A 24,711-nucleotide genomic window follows, 5' to 3' on the forward strand; every position below is an offset into this window, starting at 1 on the left:
CAACTAGAAATTTACGTTAGTGGGTCCCCCATTAGCTGGACGATGAAGTCAGTCAAGTACTCAAGCATCGTGCTTTTTAATTTTTATATTGCTTTTCTTTCTCTCTCTCTGCCTTTCTCTTTCGGCACCAAACACTGCCTCCAAAATTCTTTATCTATATATTCAAAATCAACGACCAGTATAAATGTGCTTTGTATTTCAACAGTCTTTCGTCATTTGCTTTTTCAGAAAGGGAGAATATCCTCCGTCTTCTTCCATCCCTCTCACTGTGTACAAGCATCCAAATAAGTTTCACCTTTTAGCTGTTGATTCTACTTGAATCTCCTACAGAAGGTATGATCTTGCCACTCATCCATAATTGCATAATCTGTCTTTCTTTCTAAGTTCAGATCATCTATAGCTTTGCCTTTCATTTGCATTACTTTTACCCCCTTAAAAGAACCACTTTTGAGCTTCAGATAGTAATTTCAGAGGCTTAATAATTGCAGAGTATGTAATAGGCTGAATTGGGTTCTGTTGTATCGGATAGTGCGTCTTGATTGTTTTTGTCAACTTGGGTTGATTTCTTTTCGGGGGACATCTGGTGTTTTCTCAAACGCATTTATGAAAAGTTGAGGCAATGTTATTCGATCAGCGACTCGCTTGCATTTGATTCAGAAAGTTGTTACGCCCCGGTGAATAAGTAAAGAATGAAAGAAGAATGCGAGAACTTCTTCTGGTTGTTCCCTATACCCGCCGAGAGATGATCGCGGGATGGAGAGGGGCAGATTGTTCTCATATTGCTGAATATACACTCTCATACATATTATTTTAATGAAATAAGTTCATATGGTGTGACATATCTTCAGCAGCTCAAAAGTCAATTTAAGCTTAATGGAATTTATATAACTCACCGGGCCAGATTGATGTCCATTGTAGAGTAGGGGCGGTATAATGGTGAAGGTTTATGTAATTAGCGAGGAACTCTGCTGTTATATATACAAAAAGAAGAACAAGTGATACGAAAAGACTCTTTTCTTTTTTTTAGTGGAAATGAATATATTAACAAAATGTACAACGGCTTACAAAGGCACAACAACTAAGCTATGGACTCTATAGAACTAAGGAGTTCACTAGCATTAGTTGGGTGATTGACAAGAGTGCAAACAGAGATAATATGGCTTCCATGTGTCTTTTTATCACTGTGTTAGGATTATATTCAAATGTTTAACTATTGTTTGCATCATGGTTGAATTATTCACATTTGACAAACAGGCAATCTCCGTTTTGACGTTTTGCACTTTAGTGACTAGGAAGTTCTGTAAATTATTGGATGTACTAGACTTCACTGTGGTTCTTCAGCTGCCATCCTTGATGCATGAGATTAATTGCATAAACATTGCATGTCTTTGCTCGCCTTGCCACATTACTACAGCATATCTGCTGGTTTATTAGTGGGCTGAACATTGACATAGATTCCTAGATTTCTTTCTACTTTTATTTTCTATTGATGATAAACATTTAGATAATTCGCTCTGATAAGTGCAAGCACATTAATTATATCTTACTCACACTAATATAACTAAAACACCACACTGCAGGATAATTTAGGGTCCAACTATTTTGGTGGAGTGTCCAAGTCATGAGAGACAATGCCTGTATATACTAAGGACTTGGATTCAGCATTCCAGACTGCAGGAGCAAAGCCGTATCCTGATAGTTGTTTTTATTTTAAATTGCCTTGTAGCTTCTGTTTATTCTCTTCACTAGGTATTGTCAGACTCTGTTTTTTGCCTAAACAAAGCGAAATTGTGTTTCCATCTAATGACAAAATTACATAAAACCAAAGTACTAGTATTTGCATGAGCCTGTCTCGATTAAAAAGGGCATCTGCAGCCATTTAAACTCTGCCTTCTTGACAGTAGAGATAAAGTCTAAGCCTGATGAGAATATGATTTCTTGCATTCTGATAGTGGTGATTTATAAAATATCTGTGAGCGGACATAATTTAAAAAGTCTTGGCCTGGAGATTTATTATTTCACTAAATTTTATTTCAAAATATCTCTTGGTTAAAACAGACAATATGGCATCAACCGTCGTTATCATTTTCCATGCAAGCTAGCTTTGCACTTAGCTATCTATTCTTAGAGGCATAGAAGTTTGGTGTATTGAGAACCAGCATTTGGTTTCGGTGCCACACTCCTGCCATGGGAAATTCTATACTGGAAGTGCATACATAGTTTTAAATGTAAGATCCCCATCACTTCGTTTTCTTGTATATGCTTTCAAGTTAACAAACAAGTGAGCATATTAGCAATCTATATTTCAATTCATATCCCAAGATTTAAAAATTTTCACCCTAATAATATCTCTCACTTTGTCTTTTTGGAAGCTGATATATTACTTTGAAGTTCATATACAACATGATGGATTTTCAGTGGTTCCCTATCAGTTTGAACCTTATCTTGATAAAGTTCTCTTGACCTTCAATTGATCTTTGTCTCTGTCTGAATGTTTATGATGACAGACAGTGTTCCCTAAAAGTGGTCCACCTCAGCATGACCTACATTATTGGCTGGGAAATGATGCAAACAAGGTATTATCCTTTTTCATTCTATCTTCTGACTGGCTTTCCCTTGACTACATTGTTAATTTTCTGCAGATAAGGTAATTTTTTGCTTTACATACTTTTTTAGTAATTATCGTTTTTCAATTTGGTTTGTTTTTTTTCTTCGAATTTTACTGCAATCAATCCTTCTCTAATGAGATGAGAGCGGGAATGTGGGAGCGGTGTCTTATGATAGGAATTTTATTGTAAACAGTATGAACTGGTAGGGAGTTAGGGACTAGTGGAGTTCGAATGTATCTCCTTTTGATATACAGCCAATGATTTTACTCAGCCATAGCAGTTTTTACCTGTTAGATTTCCACCAAGATCTGTTTGATGCAGAATTTCAGTTAATTGAACAGTGAAATGATAAGGACTATGTGTTAAGGAGCGGAGAAAGTTGACTTTATTGATAAAGGTTGCAATACGTACACTATATTTCAAGGGGTTAGGGGCACAAATTCAGGGAAGCGAGGCAGGAAAAATAAAAAAAATACATTAATATCCTCAAGAAATCAATGCCTTTTGTTTTTGTTTTCTTGAGCCAAGAAATCAGCACCTATTAATTTCCCAATAATTACAGTACTAAAACTGATTTTGACCGTCCTCCCCCTCAAGTTGGATTACAGATACTTATCATATCCAGCTTACTCATACAATCTTCAAACAACTGTCTTGGAAACTTTTGGTGAAGATAATCCTATCTTCTGTCTTTTCTTTGATGAAATGAATATCCACTTCAACAGGCTTGGTTCTATCGTGTTAAACTAGATTATGAGCAATATTTATGACAGCTTTCTTCTTGCAATAAAGTTTTATAGGTTACCGTAGGTGCTTGTATCTCCTTTGATAATCTCTTGAGCCATAGAACTTCATTGATTCCTTCGGCAGCCTTAAACTTAGCTTCTACTCTGCCCCTAGCCACAACATTCTGTTTCTTGTTTCTCCATGTAATAGGGTTGACCCCATGCAGTACCCTGAAGTTGATTTTCCATCCTCTATAGAACCAGCCTAGTCTTCGTCTTGTATATCTATATTGCTCTGGCTACCCCTCTTAAAAATAATAGTCCTCTTCCCAAAGTGCTCATAGGTATCTTGTGATTCTGTAAAGTGCTTCAAGGCGCCTCTCTTTCAGAGGATGCATACGCTGGCTTACAACACTTACCACAAATGTGATATCTGGTCCTATTTCGGAGAGATATATCAGTCCCCCAACCAACTTTTCATACCTTTTCGTTTCAACAAGTTTCCCATCTTTGCCTCTTCTTCCTTCTATAGGAGTATTACTTGGGTTTTGACCAAGCATTCTAGTTTCCCTTAGAAGGTCAGGGATATTTTTCCTTTGAGAAATGTAGATCCCTGTCTTTGATGTAGGAATCTTGATACCTAAGAAATACTAAATCAGTCCTCGGTTCTTCTCTTCAAATTCTTTTGCTGGAGATTTTTTTTTGTCTTTCCATGTCTTCTGTATCATCTCCAGGAAGAACAATACCATCTTACTTCGATTCCATGAAGAAATGAAGGAGAGAATAATTCAAAAATGGTTGCTTGATTCATTCTTTGAGAGTTAATATATATACAAGAGAGAGGAGCATATGTATTAATGGCTCATTAATAGACATCAATTCCCTAATCACTAGGATTACAATATTTACAATCAAATCATATCAACTATCTGATTCTTTATCTATAACATACATAGGCGATCAGAATTGTCTTATGAACTCCTTTATGCTTAAGTAGATGGTATGAAGTGACTATCTCTCTGTATAACCTTGAGAAATCAGCGTCTATTTACAGAGAATAGTTTCCTAATAATTACAGAGTTAAAACTGATTTACCATAGAGTAAGGCTCATGTGGGATGGCTGCCATATTGACCATGAAAGATGTACCTTTTTTTGGGAGGGGGTTTAGGCATGAAATGGCCGCCCAGAAGACAGGCTCAAAACCCGTGTTGCCCGAACAATGAGAACTGCACTGTGACCATTAAAAATTTCAAGCTACATTTTTTTTTTCAAAAAAAAAAAATGTCACTAATAATTATGTACCTCACTTGTGCCAAATGGTTCATTCAAGAATATTCATTATTCTTTGACATATATTAATATTGAACCGAATGATTCTGATTAAATACCATAATCTGCATTGTTGTTGTGTTGTGATATGCATTTGCAGGTTGACTCAGCCTTGGCATCGGACAAGGCACTTGAGCTGGATGCAGCCTTAGGATCTTGTAGTGTTCAATACAGAGAAATTCAAGGCCAAGAATCACAGAAATTTCTATCTTATTTCAAGCCTTGTATTATACCTATTGAAGGCGTATTTACTTCAAAGGAAGGGAACTTAAGTGGTGAATACCAAGTCAGTCTGTACTCATGCAAGGGAGACCATGTTGTTCGTGTGAAAGAAGTGAGTTTTCTCTTAGGCTTGTAATGAATTTTTATCTCCATATTATGTGGAATTCACGTATGAAAGAATTATTGCAAACCTTATAGTTTTTATGATCACTGTTGAAAAATATATAGACGTGGTAGAGGGAAAAGTTGAGAACAGAGTGCACATTGGAGAGAAAGGAATAGTTGTTGGCTTCAGTGCATTATAACTTAGCCTTGACCCATATTTATGTTAGAAGGTTAGCAGCGATTATTTACATATTCCAGGAATATTCTAATTTACTCCTCAAAAACAGAGAATAGTAGATTAATGATAGATTTCTCTGCTCAGTCAGCCCTCCCTGATTCGCTTTCTAGTTCCTGCCAAATCTTTCTGTCTCTGATAAGAATTCAATTTCACTTATCAGAAAGGATAAGATTTGTATGTTTTTGCCTCTCTCCTTTTCCAGCTCTTTTTGTCATAAGGGAGTATTGATGAAAATTTTTTAATTTTTCAACTCTTACCATTGCATTAGTTTGTTAGATTCCTGGCGTTTTTTTGGGTCTTATCCTGACAAATTTCAAAATTTTGTTTTCTCAGTCTTCTCTTTCAAATTTAATTTCTCAGATGTATTTTCTAATTATCCTTGATCAGTTTTTCTTTATGGTTTTATCGGAAATTGGCTTGTCTAGTCTGCTTGATGAGCTTATGAATTCATCAGGTGCCTTTCCTACGGTCATCATTGAATCATGATGACGTGTTCATACTTGACACTGCATCAAAAATTTTCCTCTTCAGTGGGTGCAACTCTACCATACAAGAAAGAGCAAAAGCTTTGGAGGTCATTCAGTATATTAAAGAGAATAAGCATAATGGAAACTGTGAAGTGGCAACAATAGGTTGGGATATACAATTTTTTTATACGCTTTTATCTTAATGGAAAGTTGTTGCAAATCTTAATTGATCAATCTGCTGCAGAGGATGGAAAATTTGTTGGTGACTCTGATGTGGGAGAATTCTGGAATTTATTTGGTGGTTATGCTCCCATTCCTCGTGAATTGCCTTCTGCTCAGGAACAACCCGTTGATTCATCTATAAAACTGTTCTGGTGAGCTTTTCTTAGGTTCAAAACGATTCAAGTTGTCCCAAAAAAAATTATTTAAACATCTGACTATGTACGTTTAATGCTTGTGCAAATGCATTAGTGGATTTGTTGAGAGTCAATCATGGTCCGACCTTTTCTTTCTGTAAACACCCAACAAATCTGCATTCGACCTAAGAAGAAACTCTAACTAATTGGTTGGCAAATTTAACTTTAAATGAGCCTATTACTAGGTAAGCTTATCATCGTCTTCTATAGGCCAAAACGGACTTTTAGCAAAATTTAAAGTACATTGCTTAAGGCAATGTGCTTGAGAGAAATAAGAAGTGAAAATAACTTCCTTCAAGAAATAATTTTGTGACTGCAAACTTAGGAACTGTCTTTTTTTTTTTTTTTTTAAACAGGATAAATTTACAGGGAAAGCTTTGTCAAGCTGGAAAAGATGCTTTGAGCAAAGAAATGCTTGAGACAGACAAGTGTTATATGTTGGACTGTGGTACTGAGATTTATGTGTGGATGGGAAGGCAAACCCTATTGACAGAAAGAAAAACATCAATTTCAGCTGTAGAAGTAAGGATATCTTGTTTTCTCCAGATGCCTTTCTCTTCTTTCCTCACTTAATGTTCAGACACTTAAGAATGAACTGCAAATGGTGAAATAATTGAAAAGACATGAGATGACGATGTCAAAATGCCACTTAAAAGTGGGGTAAAATTCATGATTTAATGGCTAATAATTGTTTGATCACCTAGTAGTATACTTCGGCCTTGGAAGTAGGCCTTCAGAAAGATCTTTGCTTCCCCCAATCTTTGGTATAATCATGCAAGAAATCCTTTTACCTCCATTCTATTTCAAAATAAGGCATATCCCATTTTGTAGCGCAAACTTGCCCCTTCTTTTGGCATACTGTCTTCCGCCCACATGCCTCCTTCCAGTTGCAGTGATCTCTGCCATTTACTGGCTATTCTCCTGCATTTATGAAACTCGTAAGCTCAAGTCACACATCAGTCTACTAATAAGTAAGAGACTGACAGTTCTGACATAAGTCTTGTCACTTCTCATAAATTTGCCACCATCTTGCTTCCTACCAAACATTCTAAATCTTAACTTCCAGAAGAGGCCCCCACCTGAAGCACCAATCTTTCTGCAGAAGAGAAACCAAAATACTGCATGACATTTTTACTCTTCTTTGCTAAGGTTTTGAATATTATGTCAGACTGAATTTCTCATTTTTAAAATTATACGTTGTCCATACATAACATTTTTTCAACTTCTGAAACTGAGTGATCAATACAATGATGCTGAATAAATAATAGCACTGATAATTATAATTCTTCATTCAATAACGAAGTTTGGATCTAAGCAAACATGTCCAAATGAAAGGCCTTTTTTTTTTTTTAATTACTTGCAGTCGATAATTTTTTCCATAAGCATTGAATTAATGTTTTGCCTATTCTCACCACATCTCCATTTTACCAGAATTTCCTCAGAAATGAAGGCAGATCAAATGGTACCCATTTGACATTTTTATCTGAGGGATTAGAAAGTGCCATATTTCGATCATACTTTGGTAATTGGCCCAAAATGGTGGAGACTACCCTTTATGAGGAAGGTCGAGAAAAAGTGGCAGGTTTAGTACCTTGACACAGTGTATTTGTGCTTATAAAGACTGTAGCCAGTATGCGTCCTCTAATTTGTTACTTTCTTTGCCACAGCAATTTTTAAGTATCAGGGTTATGATGTAAAAGAGCTGCCTGAAGAGCACAGTGAACCGCTTATAAATTGCAGGGGCATGCTAAAAGTAGCTTCTTTCTTAAAACATTGTTGCCTTTTTATGGTAATTTCTTTCCCTGTACTAATGCAATACTGCAATTTCAGGTTTGGAGGGTGGATGGTGATAAATTATCACTTCTTTCAGATGAAGAACAGACAAAACTTTTTAGTGGGGATTGCTATATAGCACAGTTTACATTCCCTGGAAATGAGAGAGATGAGACTCTAATTTATGCTTGGCTTGGTCACAGATGTACCAAGGTAGGCAAAGTTTTCTGTACGCAGGCTGGTGGAATTTTCACCTGGTTATATTGGAAAACTTTTGCTTTCACTAGATTGTTGCTACCTATGACGTCTCGGTTGGGATTGAAACAAAATAAATAAATAAATAAAAGTAAGAAATTATATATTTTTTAACTAGAATCATTATAACTATTGTCTTCATTGTTTTAGTCAGTTCTTCAATTTGTAAAAGACTCGCAGCTGAAAACTTTCATAACTCAAGATTTCCTCTGGTTCAATGATTATTGGCTTGCAGGTGGACAAAACATCAGCCATTTCCCACATCAATGCTATGGTTGATTCGGTCAGAACTAATCCAGTTGTGGTTTGTGCTTTTTCTCCATGACCCTTCTGAAATGTGCTGACGCTTGAGTTGAATAAATTTGTGAAACAATCCAAAACCAATATTTTTGGGAAATGTTTAAATGATAATGATTTTTGCTACAAATCCTGTCTTCCTGTTGCTGCATTCTGCTTTCTGAGCAGCTGCAGATTCATCCGATTCTTGACTTTGCCAATTTACTTACTCTAGCAGTCTCTAAATCAAATCACATGTGTTTAGGCTCAGATTCATGAGGGTAAGGAGCCAACTCAGTTTTTTGAAATTTTCCAGAGACTGTTTATATTTAAGGTAGGTGTGCACAATAATGTTGTCTTACTACAGCAAATCAACATTTGAGGTTATTTTAGCACGTAACGTTAAACTAATAAATTTTCTCGTGGTAGGGGGGAATCAGTTCGGGATATAAGAATTTTATAGAAGAAAGTGGTATGATGGATGAAACTTATGGTGAAAAGAAGGTAGCTCTTATTCGAGTCCAAGGTACAAGTCCAGATAATATGCAGGCCATCCAAGTTGATCATGTATGTTCCAGTGGTTCTTCTGACGCTGTAACCCAAACAGAATCCTATTGTATTGTGTGGTGTCATACTTTATCATTGATTACTAGAAAATTGATGCACAAGATTTGTACCAACGCTCTTCCTGGAGTAGGCGATTATGGTGCAGAACTTTTTCCGCTAATTCCATGTTCTGATGAAAATCGGATCGAGTATTAATGATCAACCTAACATGTAGAATGGAAAAATTAAAGAGTATGGATATTGTGCTATAACTCTATCTTCCGTAACAGCATCTATATGATAAATCTCTTAATAACCTTTCATTTATTGGCTGGAATCGTGATAACCTCACAATTTAGATAATCTCAAATTAATATCTTCATGGCCTTCTTTACTTGCCAGTCTTAGTTAATAGTTGTTAAAAATTATTGGACTTAGATTTTATGATAATAACTTAAGTTGAAGTGGTTCTCGAAGGGATTGAAGCATAAGGTTAATATGAGGTCATTGTTCAAACCCAGTAAGCCTTAAAGTGAGAGGTCCATAAATAGTTTTATTAATAATAGTGGACACATCATGTCTCTTTTCTCCATTTTACTTTTTGATGTCAATGATCCAACTGTTTAGTCTATCTAGGATTAAAGATAATATCATGAATTGTCCTGTTCTCCGTCCTTGGATGCTTGTAATTTTTTGGGAGATTTGTATGGAGTGTTTGTTCCAGTTACTATGGTGATGCTGTCTTGTAAAAGCTTGCTTCTGCTTTTCAGATGCCATATAACTGAGGCCACTTTTAATTGACTCTGTATTAAAATTTGATAGGTTTCTGGCTCTCTCAACTCATCCTATTGCTATATTTTGCAAACTGGGGCATCTGTCTTTACTTGGATAGGGAGCCTATCTACAGCTCAAGACCACAATCTTCTTGATCGAATGGTGGAGCTGCTTAATGTATGTAATTATAAACCTGGTGTTGGAAATATTTATCTTCGTTATTTCACTACAGTGGAATTATGAAATGGTAACTATAAAAGTTTAGCATTAATATCGATGCTAAATTATTGCCAAAAAAATGTTGGTATTAATTATGTGACTGGACTCTACTGTTTTCTCTCTTTTTCTTTCCTCAGTTTTTTTGCTTGTTGTAACTTGCAGCCAACATTGCAACCCATATCTGTGAGGGAAGGGAATGAACCTACTGATTTCTGGGATACTCTTGGAGGAAAGGCAGAGTATCCAAGAGAGAAAGAAATTCAAAAACATGCAGAGGATCCTCATTTGTTTGTATTAAACATAAATGGAGGTAAATAAAGCACCCTTGATGATAAATATAATCTTTTTCTAGCCTGTTTTAGAATTATCACGGCTGAAATGACAGGGAAAGCATGTCTAATTGATGGTTCTGTTTCTTGCGCAAATTGATTGGAATGTCATTTCAGGAGATTTCAAGGTATGTTGCTTGTATAAATATAAGCTTGTGTACTACATAAATCTTGAATGCAATAATTTATGCTGACACTTCCATTTTTCTTTCTTTATTTTTACTTGTATGTGAAATTTGAATATCCGTGTTGATTCTGTTAGGCCATTAAGTGTTCTGTGATCAATAACAGTAGCATTACCAAAATAACAATATAAGATCCATCATGTGCTCGCAATCTAAATTCAAAGTTGTTGGAAATATCTCAAGTGTTTTTTTTCCCTCTTCTTTTGAGGCCGAAATCCTTTGTGCTCTTTGAACCTACTATCTTGTTTATGTCTTCTGTGGCCCATTTTGTCAAGCAAAAAATGAGCTTCAAAGGTTAAAAACATTAAGTCTCACCTTTACAATAATACTGTGAATTCTTGTATTATGGTTTCATTTACTTCAAAATTTCCATTCTTTGTTGCTAAAGTCACTGGTAGAGTGGCCTTATAAAATTTCAGGTGAGGGAGATCTACAATTTTACACAGGATGACTTAGTTACTGAAGACATTTTATTGCTTGACTGCCAAAAGGAGATTTATGTTTGGATGGGCTTACATTCAGTTGTCAGATCAAAGCAAGAAGCTCTTAATCTTGGCTTGGTAAATTGGCCGCTTTTGTTCGTTGTTGTTATTTAGTTGCCTACTTTTTCTGCATTGAAAGGCTTTATACTAACGTTATTTTTTTTAATTCAATTATGCTAACATTAATTGGCAGACCATACTTTCATTCGAATCTCTTCCTTTGGACATCTACCCCCTGACTTCAATACATACACACAGCAGCAAGCCAAGCCTTACATGAAAGTTATTATTCACAGTTCTCACCATATCATTGAGAATAAGTTTGATTTTTTCGTGTTTGCATGTTCAGAACTTGTTTGATGGTCACATTGTAGGAGCAAATCCATAATTCATTCCTAAAAGGTGATCAAGGTTTAATGTGCTCTTTCTTAATCTAGAAAGAAATGACTCAAATGAATGCTATTTTTCATCTAAGAGGATATAGATAAACGCAAAGGATGAGCCTAGGTAAATATGGCTTATTGAGAGCCTATCAATATAGCCTACCCTATAAGACCTATCCTTGAAGAAATTTATTTCCTTTAGCGTACTCTATATATAACCTATACTATAGATAATAATAACCCTATTCTAAGACAAAAGGTGACTCATTCTTACACACACAAACACACACACGTGTATACATATGTATAATTGTCTTCTTACATTGACACTGAAATGAGCAGAAATTTATTGAAATGGACGTTCTAGTCGAGGATTTATCTCCAGAAACCCCTATTTATGTTGTCACTGAAGGCCATGAGCCGCCACTTTTCACTCGTTTCTTTGTGTGGGACTACTCAAAGGCAAATGTAAGTACATTCCGTGTCTCGGCATTATACATCCTAGCATCCTGACTTTGACATATTAGTATATCATATTTAGTTCTTACAGTTTTGTTGTTCATAGATATGACATGGACGTGCATGTGTCTAAAACTTCATTTAGCAATTTTTTTTTTTAAATAATACGGATTTATCTCTGAATATGTAATTTGTTTTAGTTTCTTAGTTTAGGCATGCAATGCTTTGTGATGTTTTAGGCAAATGTTTACTAATTTTCTTTTACTTGTCTTATTTGTCACATATGCGTGATGCTTTCTTCCATGCGTAGGATATTTATTTATTTGTAGCTTGGATCAGTTTTGCGCATTTTGGTATCACATATTGTAGAGTGCTTACAAATTTATTGCATACAAAACTCTAGCAAGGGTTATATTATGCAAGATTATAAACAAAATCTAAAATGCTTATTTGCAGATGCATGGTAATTCATTTGAGCGGAAGCTTGCAATTCTGAAAGGGAAGCAACACGCCCTAGAAGTAAGTGATTTGCATAAGTATCACATTATTGAATGGAAGTCTTTTCATTTTCGTCTGCTCTTGGAGCAAGTTTTTGTTGTTTGCTCAATATACCACTTGATGGAGAATGAAGTATCTTCATATAGTTGTTGGGCTTAGAAGCTATGATCAATCTTAAAAAGTAATTTTGAAGTTCAATAATTGTTAAGGATTTAGCTTAGGTATGCTTTTCATTTTCTTCCTCTAGATTTGTATTTGCTTAATTATTTGCTAGGAAGATGCATTTTCTGTCGTGCACTTACTTCTTCCTCTTTTTCCAACTTGTTTAGTTTATCTCTGAATATACGCAAGTCACGGTATCAGTAAAATTTATACTCCACTGCTTCTCCTGGCATACATACTCCTTCTGGTTCTAAATATAGGAGATAGATAATTAATTTACAGAGAATAAGGAACTTATTTAAAATTAGTTATTTGTAAAAAAAAATGTGTGTTGGTTTTCCTAAAATATATCTTTTAATCATTTGCATTGGAAACTACCCTTAATGATAGAAACATCCCTTAATAATTGCAATCAATAGGGATAGTGTAGAAAAAAATAATTAGTTTGGGAGAGCACTTTAGGACCAGGACAAACCCCTCAACTAGCTCCTATATTTAGGACCGAAGGAAATGATGCTTAACTGTATGCTGCTAGGGTTCATCAGAAAAATAACATCAAGGTGTTCTAGTTTATCATGGTCCTAGGTATTAGCATAGAAGAAATGGGAAAGGCTCGTATAAAACTATTTTGAATTTAAAACCAACCAATAGACCTGGTCTACAAATCTATTCTAATTATCAACAATTGCTATAATCTATGGAGGGATGGGGATTGTCTTGTTTAGTTTAACTTATTAAAAGTTATTGTAGAATGATTTCATTTATTGGCTCCTTTTTTTTTTTCCTTGCATCATCATCTTAATCAATTATTCAGGCTCACCATAGAACCCCACGGAAAGCAAGCTCCAGGAACTCTACCCCTAATGGTCAGAGAAGTCTTTCTGTCAGTTCCAATGGGCGAGGAAGAAGTAGTTCACCTGCATCGCTTGGCATGCGCTCAGATTATAAGTCGCTGACACCAGATTCAGTTGCAAAAAAGCTCTTCCACGGATCTCCTTCTTATAATAGCCCTGGTAATAAAAGTCTTCATCAAGACATCTTAATGAAATTTCCTTTTAGAACAGCTGACGTAGTATCGACTTCTTTGGAATTATCAAGCCAGAAGTTCGTGCAATTCGATATAGCATCTCTGTTTTCGTTGTAAGAAATGAGGAAATATTTCAAAGGCTCAGTTCAGACCAGCCTTCTGTTTTGTGATTAATTTAGTTTCTAGAATTTAAAATTAATCCAAGTAATTCATCTACCCAATCCAAATATTTGACCTGGTCAAATTCTAAAATGTCTCCTACTTTTTCTTCACTAGATATTTCCTTTCCTGTTTTCCCTCCATCTAATTAATTTCATGCTCCTATAGTTTATCTATTGCTAGCCATGACAAAACAACAACTAGACTGTATATACTATGAAAACAACTATCTGCTGTCTCCTCTTGTGCTGGCCATCTTCAGGTTCTTATCTATTAATTTCATTGGCCTAGCAGAAGATAAAATGGCTCGCTGAATCCTAGGAACATGTCTTGTATAGGCGAGACCGTGATTTCATCATGCATTGAGCATTATTTTCTGTATTTTCCCCAACAATTTTAATATAAGCAGGACAAGTCTCACAATTTAATCTAACCAGAGTTTCTGTTTAGTTTAACCTTTTTTTTTCCTTGCTCATCTTGAAGAATCAGTTTCATTTTCAGCTTCTCCACCAGCGGAACCAAATTTATCATCTGGGACTGCGGAATCTCTTCAGAAGAACGGAAACAAGGATATTGAAAACTTACCAGTATACCCATATGATCGGCTGAGAGTGATTTCTAGTAACCCAGTCGTTGGTATCAATGTGACTGTAAGAGAGGTACTTCCTGAACTGTTTCGGCCTAGTCAGTCATTTTTCCAAGACTTCACATCCAACATCCTTAACTAACCCCTGGAACATACTTTTCTTCCTGTTAAGAGTCATTAACAAAGACCAATGTATCAAAATTTCTGATAAATAAAACAACTAAATAATTATTAATTATGACAATTGGTTTCTTTTTTTACTGATTAGCCGAATCTGCTACTGAAAACCCACTTGTAAATGGGGATTTCCACTTTTCAGTCCCTGAACATAAAGATTTTGTAATCTTTCTGGCCCAATAAAGAGGTTTCAGTTACTGTCTTTTTTTTTACCTCCCCCCTTTTTAACCTGATGGTATATTCCCCAAAGAATGACTCGACTTCTGACCATTTGGATCAAACAGTATATTAACAGGCATTTGCTTATTTTCAATGGTATAGGCATATCTGTCTGATGAAGAGTTTCGTGAGAAATTTGGGATGACAAAAGCTGCCTTCTATAAGCTTCCCAAGTGGAAACAGAACAAGCTGAAGATGTCGCTTGATCTATTTTAGAGAATGTGTGCTTGTGAAAAAAAGGCCTAAAAGATGTTCAAGCTCGAGAATTTCAGTAGTCCAGAGCTTAAAAAAATAAGCCTGAAGGGCATTCTTGACCTTCCAGCTTACTACGGTCATATTCATCTTTTGATTGAATACGCTGTGATTATGTTTGTGGTGGGAAATGCCACTCAGAGGATTGCTTTTTGTTCTTTGTTTTTTGTTTTTTTTCTTTTGGTTTTTGTTCTGGCCTCATTTTTAATTGACTTGAAGACTTGTTATCATAGAGAGGGTTGGAGAGTTTTGTTTCCGATGAATTTAAAACAAGTGAAAGTGATTGATATGACGAAGATCAACAGTGTGATTGTGGTATTTGGTTGTGATAATCTAAATTTCATGAAAAACTGATAATTTTGTGGAAAAGAAAATCTAGTGAAGAAGCAAATGAAACAGAATATCAAGGAGTACATTAGCGATGTAGTTTTTAGAAAGATCATTCTCCCTCCATATATGTATATTTATATCTTACAAGTTTAGAATTGGGGGAATGGCATTTGGATACCCTTTTTAAGAATATTAGTTATAATTAAGGAATGTAAGTTTTAAGATTTTTTTTAATAAGGGCTAAAGTCCTTGATCGGAAAAACAATTATTTTGACATTTTTAGTGCTAAAAAATAGGGGAAAATGTTTTTTTAAAAAATAAAAATAATAGAGCACGAGTTGCTTTCTCCAAATGCTTTAGAGGGTGTTTGGATATCATGAGAAGAGCTTTTTAAAAGTATTTTTTTCGTAAATCGAAATAAACTCTTCCGTATATTTCCTCCATATATTTGCTTTTTCAACTTGGACTTCCAATTCTTCCTTTAACTCAAAGCTCTAGACAAATATCCTCACAATACGGTGGATTATAATTTGAATTTTCGTTAGGAAAGGTGTCTTATATTTAATACTCAATGATGTCTTAAACAGAATTGTCTCTAACAGAAAGATATTTACGCTTAGCCTTGAAAAATACTCCAGACAAACAGAGCGCTCTGGTCACAGCTTACATCACTTGCTTATCTGCCTACACATCTGCTTAGTCATTGTCCAATTCAATTAATCAATTTGTACCCACAAAGTGTGATTCTGGAGAATAGATTTTTCTCAGAATTGTATCAATCTAGCTTTTCCTTAAATCATGGTTTGACTCCTCCAGATCGTGGTTTCTAGTTGCATAACCATTTTTTGATTTTTTTTTTTTTTTGGTGTTTGGATGAAATTACATAAAACCATGATCTTCTCTCCAAAACCATAGTTGTGGGTAGCATCCACACTTAATGCTATTATAACAGTTTTAATCTTCATTGATTGATTTATTTAACGGATTAAATTAGAAAAACCCAATCTAAATAAAATAAATTATAAAGACTTGATTCAAAAATGAGTAAAATAATAAGAACTTACGGATTGTTTTTCTCCAAAAACTCATAATATTAAATTTTCTCAAAACTTGTTCACTTGTACTTACCTTTTTTAAAAAAAAAAATTTAAGCTGTATCGAAATATATGCATAAATATAGAAGAAATGAACATAACATTGCTTAGAGGTTAATGTAAGTAGAGATTAAATAGTAAGCTATTTTTAATGTTAACTAAAATAAGCCTTTCATATTTACAGGAAAATTATGTTCTTTCGTTCCTGGACTAATCGGCTTTTATAATTTCTCCTTTCAGTTTTAATAAATACTCTTTTCAACTACCTCACATGCAATTAAAAAATGTTGGTCAAGATTTATTTGATTTTCATATTTTCCCCCCAATAATTACTGTATCATAAATTAAAAAATATATACATACCTTTTTATATTCTCGGTAAAAATTGATAAGAGGGACTTTTTAAAATAAAGTAATTAATATCTTATAAAATTTTACAACATGACTTACAATTTCAATCATAAAATTCTTTTAGGATGTGACTTAAAAATTATAAAAAAATACAATGAAAAATCAAAATATTGAAATTGATTGGGATTGAAAAAGGATGGCTTTCACAGCTTATCTGTTTGGAAAAGCAAGTTGAATTGAGTGGCTTATATGTTATGTGTGTGATATGCAGCCATCACGAAAAGGCAGAAGAAGGAATATGCCACTTGGTCCTATAAAATGATTCAAAGATGCTTCCCCCATTTCTTTCTTTGAAATTGGATTTGTAAATTGATGACTATTTTGCTCCATTTGATTTTGATATTTTGATGAAGAAGACCAGGTCAACTTCAACTTGAATAAGGCATCTCAGTGTATCCTAATCCAAATAAGTTTTCAGAACCCAATTCACCCGACTTTTTTTTTTTACCAAAAAAAATTCAACCTAAATAGAGTTTTTTTATTTACACTACAAAACGGATCTTATATTAAGAACCGGAAGTAATATATAACTCTAATATGATTATAAATCCACAAATAAATTTAAAGGTTAAGATGTTATTTATATGTCATCGTGAGGGAGTTATCTGCATACAAAGATAAAGTTTTTAAGGGGGGTGTGTGTATAATTGATAATTGAAAGTTATTTGCAGAGGCTTAAAACTTTAGAAAAGTTTATCACTGGATTTTAAAGATAAGAGAGTTATTTGTGTATGGGCCAAAGTTTAGAGAAGTTTTGAGTAATTTAGGTTTTTTAAAAAAAAATTAAAATCTTAAATACAATATATACTTGGGAAAATTATATACTTTTAGGATATCTTCTTCCAAACATTAATTTGATGCAAGAGTTTTTTTCACTTATTTAGCTCTTGTTGGATTACGAAAATGAAAATTAATTTATTGTTTTTATGCTGTTTCGTGGTCTCTCTCTCTCTCTCTCTCTCTCTATATATATATATATATATATATATAAGGATTTAATGATATATTTTTTACAAGTCATTCAGCCGCCTACAAGCCACATCATCTAAAAAGTGTTATTAATTAAGGACCCATGCGTTCAACAATTAACTCTGTAAAAATTTGATTTAAAAAATTCGAAGTACGAGCACGTAATTTAAAATTAAACTAAACATGAACATATAACACATTTTTAAATTATTAATATATATTAATAAAAATATTTAAAAAATATTAAATTTATGATAAAATTCAAATAAATTGTAATATATTGTCTTTAAAAACGAATTCAACATCATACATTGTAATTCATAAAATATTAAAATTAAATTGAGTTGCCGTCAGTAAATTTATACTACTAATAAAGATAATACTGATAAAAAAAGAATTATTATGAGGTTTAAGAAAATAATTTAATTACTAAAATGTTTTAATAACAAATAAATAAGTCATTTTCTATATTGAAACTTCTCGTTATATGCTCTTCAATTGTCAATAAATTTTAAAGTAATTAAATCTTTTTTGTAAGATCTGATTGTAATTTTCTCTTGATAAAATTTCTAAAAAGGTTTTTTTTTAAAAAAAAAAAAAAGGGGTCCACAAGAAAACAAATAGACTAATGGAATTTGAATAATGGGGAAAAACTAAAGGAAAGGTCAGTTTTGGCCAAAACGAGAGTGATGGGGAGAGATTGATAATAATATATTATTTATATTAAACGTTTAAAATTTTAATGTGTACGGGACTATGGGATGCCGTCCACAAACTCCTTTTCAAGAGAACGATGTTATTATATTGCTTCTACAAATTATTACCTACCCCACCAACCTAACCCATTCATTACTTTTCCCAAATTATTATTATAAGAATATAATTTCTTATGAATTTAATTCTATTTACGTAGCCACTATGGTTGCCACTAAAACTAGTTGCACTTTGGAATTTTGTTTTTTAAAAAAATCTACTATTGTAAGAAATATACGAAATGAGTAATACCATTCACATGTGTGTAACTTATTATTTATTTATTTTTTATCATCGCACATGTGTGTCACTTATTAGTATTTATATTATGTACTTTTTTTTTGCCAACTATATTATATACTTATTGTTACTCATATGATCTTATTTATAAGTACGACATTTCCAACATGTTTTACAAAAATTAAAAAAAATTTAAATGGTATTAACTCTTTAAAATATAACAATTTTTAATTTTATTCTTATTTAATATATGCAATTTTTAATATATAATTATTTAGACGATAATAAATGAAACACAAAATTTGTTAAAAATTTAATAAGATAATTTATAAATAGGACTAAGAAAAATATTTTCTCTTTGCTTTATAAATATGACTAGAACAATATTTTATAATATTTTAAAAGTGTGATATTCAACAAACGATATGTTTTCATTTTATATATGAAATAAAAAATATGCTAATTTTTTTAATAAACATAAAATTGCTATCTTTATTTGTTAGTAGACTGATTTTTCTTTTAATATTTATTTTATAATTTAATAACGTACCATAAAATTTTTATTTCATTTTTTATTGCAATTATAAACTAAAGAAAACCAACAAAAGAATTTTGTCATAGCAAAAATGTACTTTTCCCAAAAAAAAAAACTAAACGTTCGTCACAATGTTCAATTATGCAAATTATTAAATTACAAGTTTTCTTCAAGTTTCGATAACGGTGAGCGGTGACAACTGACAAGTTTAATTTTGCGAGACTTTCTTCAATAAAAATATTTGTCATGATCTTGACTTTTCCAAAGAAAAAAATAGGAAAAATGACAAGAGGACTATCGAAATTTAAAATGATAAAATAGACATGTGAATATATGAAATGACTAAATTAGTATAAGATATCAATTTGGAATTTTAACAGTTCGGTAAAAAGATTAAAATGCTTTTGACACGTACTTGGAGCCAATTTTAGTACTCCATTAATGATGATGACAACATTTATAATATGAATTACTATTTTTGTAATGACAGTTACTATCTCGCTATTGTCATTTGCAACTCGTTTCTTTCAAACCCAAATAGAGTATTTGGAACTAATTTCACTACCCTAGTAATAATAATGACAACATTTATAATATAAATTATAAGTTTATAACTTTTTTAATGAGAGTTACCATCTCGCTATTGTCATTTACAACCTGTCTCTTTCAAACCCAAATAACATGTATTTGGAGCCAATTTCACCACTTTGGTAATGATAATGACAATATTTGTAATGTGAATTATAACTTTCATATTGAGAGTTATCACCTCTTCATGTCTTCAGAGAAGTTCAGAGGCATTTTAATCTTTCTACCGAACTGTCAAAATTCAAGATTGATACCTCATACCCATTTGGTTATGTCTTATATTTGCATACCTATTTTGTCATTTTAAATTTCAACAGTTATTTTTTGTCATTTTCTCCAAAAAAATATTTGTGAGATTAATAATAATAATAATAATAATAATAATAATAATAATAATTAATATTGACCATTAAATTTTAAGATCATAATAAAAATTGAAAAATCTTAGAAAAAGCTCTTAGAATATAAAAAATTTCTAATTAGGTCTTGGAATTGTAAAAATAACAGAAAGCGTCAATGACTCAATTTGTCATTTGTAAAATAAAAAAGAATTGACAACTTTGCCTTGACTAAGCAAAAGTGAGTAGTTATTCTCTAAACAAATCTAAGTAACACTTACAATGTTCTAGTGATTACATGATTATTTATATTTAATAACAAGGTGGATGATTATGAAAAAGTGAGTAGTTATTCTCTACACGAATTTAGGTAACGTTTATACTATTATATTAATTACATGATTAGTTGTAGTTAATAACAAGGCATCTGACTATGAAAAAGTGAGTAGTTATTCTCTATATGAATCTAGGTAACGCCTAAACTCTTATAGTAATTCCTTAAATCATTATAGTGGATGAATACAAATGAGGACAAAATTATCAATTCTTCTTGATTTTACAAATGACAGATTGAATCATTGACCCTTTTTGTCCTTTATACAATTTCATGACCCAATTTGCAATTCCCTATGTTTCAAGAGTTTTTTTTGGGATTTTTTCATAAAAATTTGACCCTTATAATTTTTTTTTTAAAAAAAAGAGTGAATTTTGAATTTTCAGAATAAAAGGATGAGTAATTCACTGTTGGCCGGTGGTGGTCCCTTGTCATACTTGCATTAGCCTTTCTTCGTAGTTTGTTCAAACTTATTGCTCGGCGAAAGGGAAACGAACCTTTTAGTGCAGCTTCACTTTTTCTCTGAATCCCCGGTCGGCCGGAGATGAGTCTCCGGCGGGTTCCTTCGACGCTTTTCTTCTTCCTCTACCTGTTGGCCTCATCTCATGGCATTGATGTCAATGGCTTCCACAAAAGGAATCCCAAAATCGATGGACCCATCAAAACCGTGGTCGTCGTCGTAATGGAAAACCGATCGTTCGACCACATATTGGGGTGGCTCAAGAGGACCCGACCCGACATCGACGGTTTGACTGGCACCGAATCGAACCGTGTCTCCGTCTCTGACCGGAACTCGCCGAAGGTTCACGTCTCTGATGATTCTGTGTTCGTTGATTCTGACCCGGGGCACTCGTTTCAGGCGATAAGGGAACAAATATTCGGATCGGATGATAGCTCTGCTAATCCGGCTCCGATGAATGGTTTTGCTCAGCAAGCAGAGAGTATGGAAAAAGGAATGTCGAAAACCGTCATGAGCGGGTTCAAACCGGAACTCTTACCGGTTTATACCGAGTTAGCCAACGAGTTCGCCGTGTTCGATAGGTGGTTCGCTTCGTGTCCAACTTCGACTCAGCCGAACCGGTTCTACGTGCACTCGGCGACCTCCCATGGCGCCATGAGCAACGTTCGGAAAGACCTGATACATGGGTTTCCTCAGAAAACCATCTTCGACTCTCTCGAAGAAAGTGGCCTCTCATTTGGGATTTATTACCAGAACATCCCCGCTACCTTGTTCTTCAAGAGCTTGAGGAAGCTCAAGCACATCCTCAAGTTCCATAACTACGCTTTAAAGTTCAAATTGCATGCCAGATTGGGCAAGCTTCCGAATTACGTGGTTATTGAACAGCGTTACTTCGATGTGAGCCTTTTTCCGGCCAATGACGACCATCCGTCGCATGATGTGGCTACTGGGCAGAAATTCGTGAAGGAGATTTATGAGACACTGAGAGCTAGTCCTCAGTGGAAAGAGATGGCCCTGTTGATTACATATGACGAACATGGAGGGTTCTATGACCATGTTCCTACCCCTGTTTCTGGTGTACCGAACCCAGATGGTATTATTGGCCATGTTGACCCTTATTACTTTCGGTTTGACCGGCTTGGGGTTCGAGTCCCGACTTTTCTGATCTCACCATGGATCGACAAGGGTACTGGTAAGTGTTAGTGCTTCATTTCGTCTTGTTTCTGGAATTGCCTTTCACTTCTATAACTGTTCAATGTTAATAAATATATATTCTCTGGTTTCTTAATATCTGCTAATGAATGTTTGTCCTAAGAGTTACTTAACTCCAAATTTGATCTTTTAGATCCAGTTTTGTTGAATTCTTGGGGCTGGTAGTAATGTTAATTTAGTGCTTTTGGTTTCTTGTTGATCGTTTTTTAATGACTTCGAACCTTTCACAGATTCAGCTATACTTTCAAGCTTATTTGAAAATGCCCAAAATTGTACTAAGGCAAAGTTTGTCCGATTGCTTGCACATAATGATGCTAATTTTGGGACATTCATGTTCTATAACTCTGCGATCTGACATTTTTGTCTTTCTATGGTCACTTTTGGCCTACTCTGAAGTTTTGTATGCTTTCTTTATTTTCTTGGAAGTTATAGACGTTTGGTCCATGAGTAAATCCACTGCTAAATCTGCTTTTGTCTTGCATGGAAATTCTTATGTTGCTTCCTTTTGCATTGGTTAAGTGGTTATCATTGTCTGTACTCTGTGCTCCTCGCTTAAGTCTGTATGCTGAAGACTATTTCGAATTTCTAGCATTTTAACCAATGGCCTATAACTTGAGACTGATATAAAACTTGTAATCACTGTAAATCTCTGAAGTTCACTACTTAATCCTTAGAATCTTGCTGATTTTCTTCATTCCCTCAGAAGACACCCTTATCAATGTGATAACTTACGGTGCCAAGCATTGCAAGTTTGGTTCTTTAGTTTGGAAGAATAAAAAGAAAATGAACTTCTAGTTTCTGTATACCTCACTTGGTATATGAGAGAAATTAGCCCATTGTAATTTCAGCTTAGTGTACCTATGCTGTCATTTCTGATCTGGGTAAGAAACTCTCATCACCACCAGAAGTGAATTAAATATTTAGGTAGTGACCTCACTGAATGCCTGATCATGAATAACACCAACTGATTTGTCATAGGTTACTTGTCCCCGTATCAACCAAATTTAAGAGATTTAATTTATTCTGCAATTTATCCAATTTGGTCTTGTTTTGGAGGCTTTCTAAGCTCAGGCTGACTCCATTTTTTGTTGCAGTGATTCATGAACCGGATGGGCCGACTCCAAGTTCACAATTTGAACACTCTTCTATTCCTGCCACAGTAAAGAAACTTTTCAATCTGAAGTCTAATTTCTTGACGAAAAGGGATGCATGGGCTGGTACCTTTGAGAAATATTTTTACATTCGAGATTCTCCCCGTGATGATTGTCCAGGTTTGTATGGCATCTTTTAACTTGATTGCGATAGTCTGGGGAGGATTCATGACTCTGGTCCTTTAATCTACGAACCCTTGTCTGCTGTCCAGACTCTGTGTCATTATATGTTTCGATGTTCATAATGAACTTCAAATTCTCGTTTAGAAACTTAGAATTTTGTTCTGAAACTTAGACAGAGCTCATGGTTCTTGTACATGCTGTTTTTATATGCTGTATATCTTGAAGCATCTCCATATTTTAGTTTTTCATTCATCTTGATCTATGACGGCAGAAACTTAAGCACTTGGCTGGGCATTAAACGCCCTGTTGCAGAAACTTGTGGTTTCTCTTTTGCTTACTTTAATAAGAAATTTTAAGTTTCCACTTCTGTGTTTCATCTGAAGTTTAGAGGGAGGGAGAAGTCACCATTCCAAACTCTCTTTCTCTCCTGAACTTCACGTAAAGTGAGTTCAGAGGATCAGTTTCAAAACTGGCTCTAGAAGATAATATGATGTGAATGGTAAAGAAACAAAATATGAACTAGATAGAATCATATAAGGTGGGTATTAGGTAAGCGAAATCAAACATGATGTTAAGTGGTATGATTCACCCAGTAGTGTGTCTAACATGCTCACATACACGCATCATTTACTTGATGTAGTTGTCTTTTGCGATCACGGTTCAGCGAAGAAGTTTTCTAGCATAGAAGCTTGCTGCTTTTCATTTTCTACTATTTTAGCAATTATATTTCAACATTTCTCTAATGACTTTTCAGAAAGGCTACCCGAGGTGAACACAGCACTGAGGCCATGGGGACCTAGGGGAGACAAGGAGCTCTCAGAATTCCAGGTTGAACTGATCCAGCTCGCATCGCAGCTTGTCGGTGATTATGTGCTCAAAACCTATCCAGATATTGGGAAAACCATGACAGTGGAAGAAGCTAACAGATATGCAGAAGATGCAGTGAAGAGGTTCCTGGAAGCTGGAAAGGCTGCTCTCAGAGCTGGCGCAAATGAGTCTGCCATTGTCACGATGAGACCTTCCCTTACCAGCAGAGTTGCTGCTGGAGATAACCAAAACTATTTGAAAAGCCAGTAATTCTTCCATCACACGGTATGTATGTATATATTAGACTTTAATCCATTCTATGCCAAAAACAAAAATTATGTATAGATATTTTCTAATGGCACAAAAACATAGGTAATATGTTCTATATGATTGCTATTAAAGTTCACTGAAAAGTAAACGAAGAACTTTTTAATGAGTTAATATTGTGATGATGAAATATATCAATAAAATATATTTGTATTAGTTGAAGAA

General features: G+C 34.1%; 2 protein-coding genes across 4 annotated transcripts; both read left to right on the top strand.

The window, feature by feature from the left end:
- Nucleotides 1-221: 221 nt before the first annotated feature.
- Nucleotides 222-15,192, top strand: LOC114736314 (villin-1). 3 transcript variants are annotated; one of them, XM_028924101.1, is made up of 23 exons: nt 222-333; nt 1,581-1,687; nt 2,129-2,228; nt 2,508-2,576; nt 4,766-4,999; nt 5,685-5,862; nt 5,942-6,071; nt 6,470-6,635; nt 7,545-7,695; nt 7,781-7,866; nt 7,944-8,099; nt 8,377-8,445; nt 8,683-8,751; nt 8,847-8,984; nt 9,786-9,914; nt 10,119-10,266; nt 10,403-10,413; nt 10,890-11,030; nt 11,678-11,803; nt 12,251-12,313; nt 13,269-13,467; nt 14,130-14,299; nt 14,725-15,192. In XM_028924101.1, exons 2-23 carry the CDS (start codon nt 1,632-1,634, stop codon nt 14,836-14,838), a joined length of 2,703 nt encoding a protein of 900 aa, XP_028779934.1. In that variant the 5' UTR covers nt 222-333; nt 1,581-1,631; the 3' UTR covers nt 14,839-15,192. The 3 variants fall into 3 exon arrangements, with proteins under 3 accessions (XP_028779934.1, XP_028779936.1, XP_028779935.1); XM_028924103.1 differs by having other exon boundaries at nt 14,142-14,299; XM_028924102.1 differs by having other exon boundaries at nt 261-288.
- A 5,727-nt stretch (nt 15,193-20,919) lies between these two features.
- Nucleotides 20,920-24,711, top strand: LOC114736316 (non-specific phospholipase C1). The gene is made up of 3 exons (XM_028924104.1): nt 20,920-22,118; nt 23,233-23,409; nt 24,167-24,711. The coding sequence occupies exons 1-3, from the start codon at nt 21,011-21,013 to the stop codon at nt 24,487-24,489; spliced, it is 1,608 nt and encodes a 535-aa protein (XP_028779937.1). The 5' UTR covers nt 20,920-21,010; the 3' UTR covers nt 24,490-24,711.

Source organism: Neltuma alba, unplaced genomic scaffold, assembly GCF_004799145.2.
Source record: "Neltuma alba isolate B1F8T4 unplaced genomic scaffold, ASM479914v2 tig00013328_pilon, whole genome shotgun sequence".
NCBI classification, from domain to species: domain Eukaryota; kingdom Viridiplantae; phylum Streptophyta; class Magnoliopsida; order Fabales; family Fabaceae; genus Neltuma; species Neltuma alba.

Excerpts from the sequence above, each read along its gene's own strand:
- LOC114736314 (XM_028924101.1), top strand. The coding sequence starts at position 1,632 with ATGCCTGTATATACTAAGGACTTGGATTCAGCATTCCAGACTGCAGGA. Across the intron at positions 5,000-5,684 it reads ATGTTGTTCGTGTGAAAGAA|GTGCCTTTCCTACGGTCATC; the intron begins GTGAGTTTTCTC and ends TGAATTCATCAG. Across the intron at positions 8,100-8,376 it reads TTGGTCACAGATGTACCAAG|GTGGACAAAACATCAGCCAT; the intron begins GTAGGCAAAGTT and ends ATTGGCTTGCAG.
- LOC114736316 (XM_028924104.1), top strand. The coding sequence starts at position 21,011 with ATGAGTCTCCGGCGGGTTCCTTCGACGCTTTTCTTCTTCCTCTACCTG. Across the intron at positions 22,119-23,232 it reads ATGGATCGACAAGGGTACTG|TGATTCATGAACCGGATGGG; the intron begins GTAAGTGTTAGT and ends TTTTTGTTGCAG. Across the intron at positions 23,410-24,166 it reads TCCCCGTGATGATTGTCCAG|AAAGGCTACCCGAGGTGAAC; the intron begins GTTTGTATGGCA and ends ATGACTTTTCAG.